The 1446-nt window shown below is 40.0% G+C and overlaps 1 protein-coding gene across 1 annotated transcript; it reads left to right on the top strand.

The window, feature by feature from the left end:
* The first annotated feature begins 383 nt into the window (after window positions 1-383).
* On the top strand, window positions 384-1004 carry LOC130949366 (uncharacterized). The gene has a single exon (XM_057878111.1). The coding sequence runs from the start codon at window positions 384-386 to the stop codon at window positions 1002-1004; it is 621 nt and encodes a 206-aa protein (XP_057734094.1).
* The last annotated feature ends 442 nt before the right edge of the window (window positions 1005-1446 follow it).

The following is a 1446-nucleotide window of genomic DNA, read 5'->3' as shown; positions in this document are numbered from 1 at the left end:
TTTTCTCACTAACGTTGGGGCTTTCCTTCCTTCCACGTTAGTGCCCACGTTAGTGTAACTAATGTAGTCACTAACGTGGCTCTTCTCTTCTTCTTTTGGCCTGAAGTCAATCAAACAAAGTGCATCAAAGTCTTGCTCTTAATCATGGGATCATGCATCATCCAATTTATCATATAATTCATGCATAATTCTCATGAAATCATTCAAAATTCACAATGTTTGTTTGAATCATGGTATGATTGCATTTTCAACCAAATACTTGCTAATTTTCTAAGGAAATGCATGAAACTGCCCTAAAAACAGTAAAGAAAAGGTCAGTGAAACTGGCCAAGATGCCCTGGCATCAATGTAGTGCCATTATTCAACACAACCTTCCTGAGAATATGCCAGACCCAAGGAGTTTTGTCATTCCTTGCACCAATGGAGATGTCACCATTCAGAGAGCTTTATGTGACCTTGGAGCCAGCATCAATCTCATGCCACTTTCATTGATGAAAAAGTTTCAAATTGAGGAGGTAAAACCCACTCGTATTTCTCTTCAACTTGCTGATCTTTCTATTAAATTACCTGTGGGTGTTGTTGAGGATTTACTTGTTAAAGTAGGACCATTCATCTTTCCTGTTAATTTTGTTATATTAGACATGGAAGAGGAGGTAAAGTCCTCTATTATACTTGGTAGACCCTTTTTAGATACAGGAAAAGCTCTGATTGATGTACAAAATGATGAATTGACCCTGAGGGTCAATGAAGAACAGGTGGTCCTTCATGTTTTTGAAGCTCTCAAGTGCCCTAATGACTCTGAAGGGTGTATGAAAGTAGATGTTATTAAACTACTTATTCAAGAGGTACTGAAGGTTGAGGTGCTGGATGACATTCTGGATCCTATCTCTGAGTATGAATTAGTTGAAATTGATAATTCACACCCTAGAAGGCTATGGTTCACACGCCTAAAGCAGAGGAGGAAGCCCCCAAGCTTGAGCTCAAATCCCTACCCCCTTCTCTGAAATATGTGTTCATGGGTGAGAATGACTCATATCCAGTAATTATAAGCTCTTCTCTGAAGCTTGAAGAGGAAGAGGCACTTATTTCAGTGCTCAATAGTCATAAAACAGCTCTTGGGTGGACCATTAGTGACTTGAAGGGGATTAGTCCAACCAAGTGTATGCACAAGATCCTCCTTGAAGATGATGCTAAACCAGTTATGCAACCACAAAGGAGACTCAATCCAACCATGAAAGAGGTGGTCCAAAAAGAGGTAATGAAACTATGGGAAGCAGGAATTATTTATCCTATTTCTGACAGTCCTTGGGTAAGTCCTGTGCATGTAGTTCCTAAGAAAGGAGGGATGACAGTGATCAAGAACGAAAAGAATGAGCTTATCCCCAAACGAACTGTCACGGGATGGAGAATGTGTATAGATTACAGGAGTCTCAACACTCAACACTG

This window comes from Arachis stenosperma, chromosome 9 (assembly GCF_014773155.1).
Source record: "Arachis stenosperma cultivar V10309 chromosome 9, arast.V10309.gnm1.PFL2, whole genome shotgun sequence".
NCBI classification, from domain to species: domain Eukaryota; kingdom Viridiplantae; phylum Streptophyta; class Magnoliopsida; order Fabales; family Fabaceae; genus Arachis; species Arachis stenosperma.
This window is presented reverse-complemented; position numbering and strand designations above follow the sequence as displayed.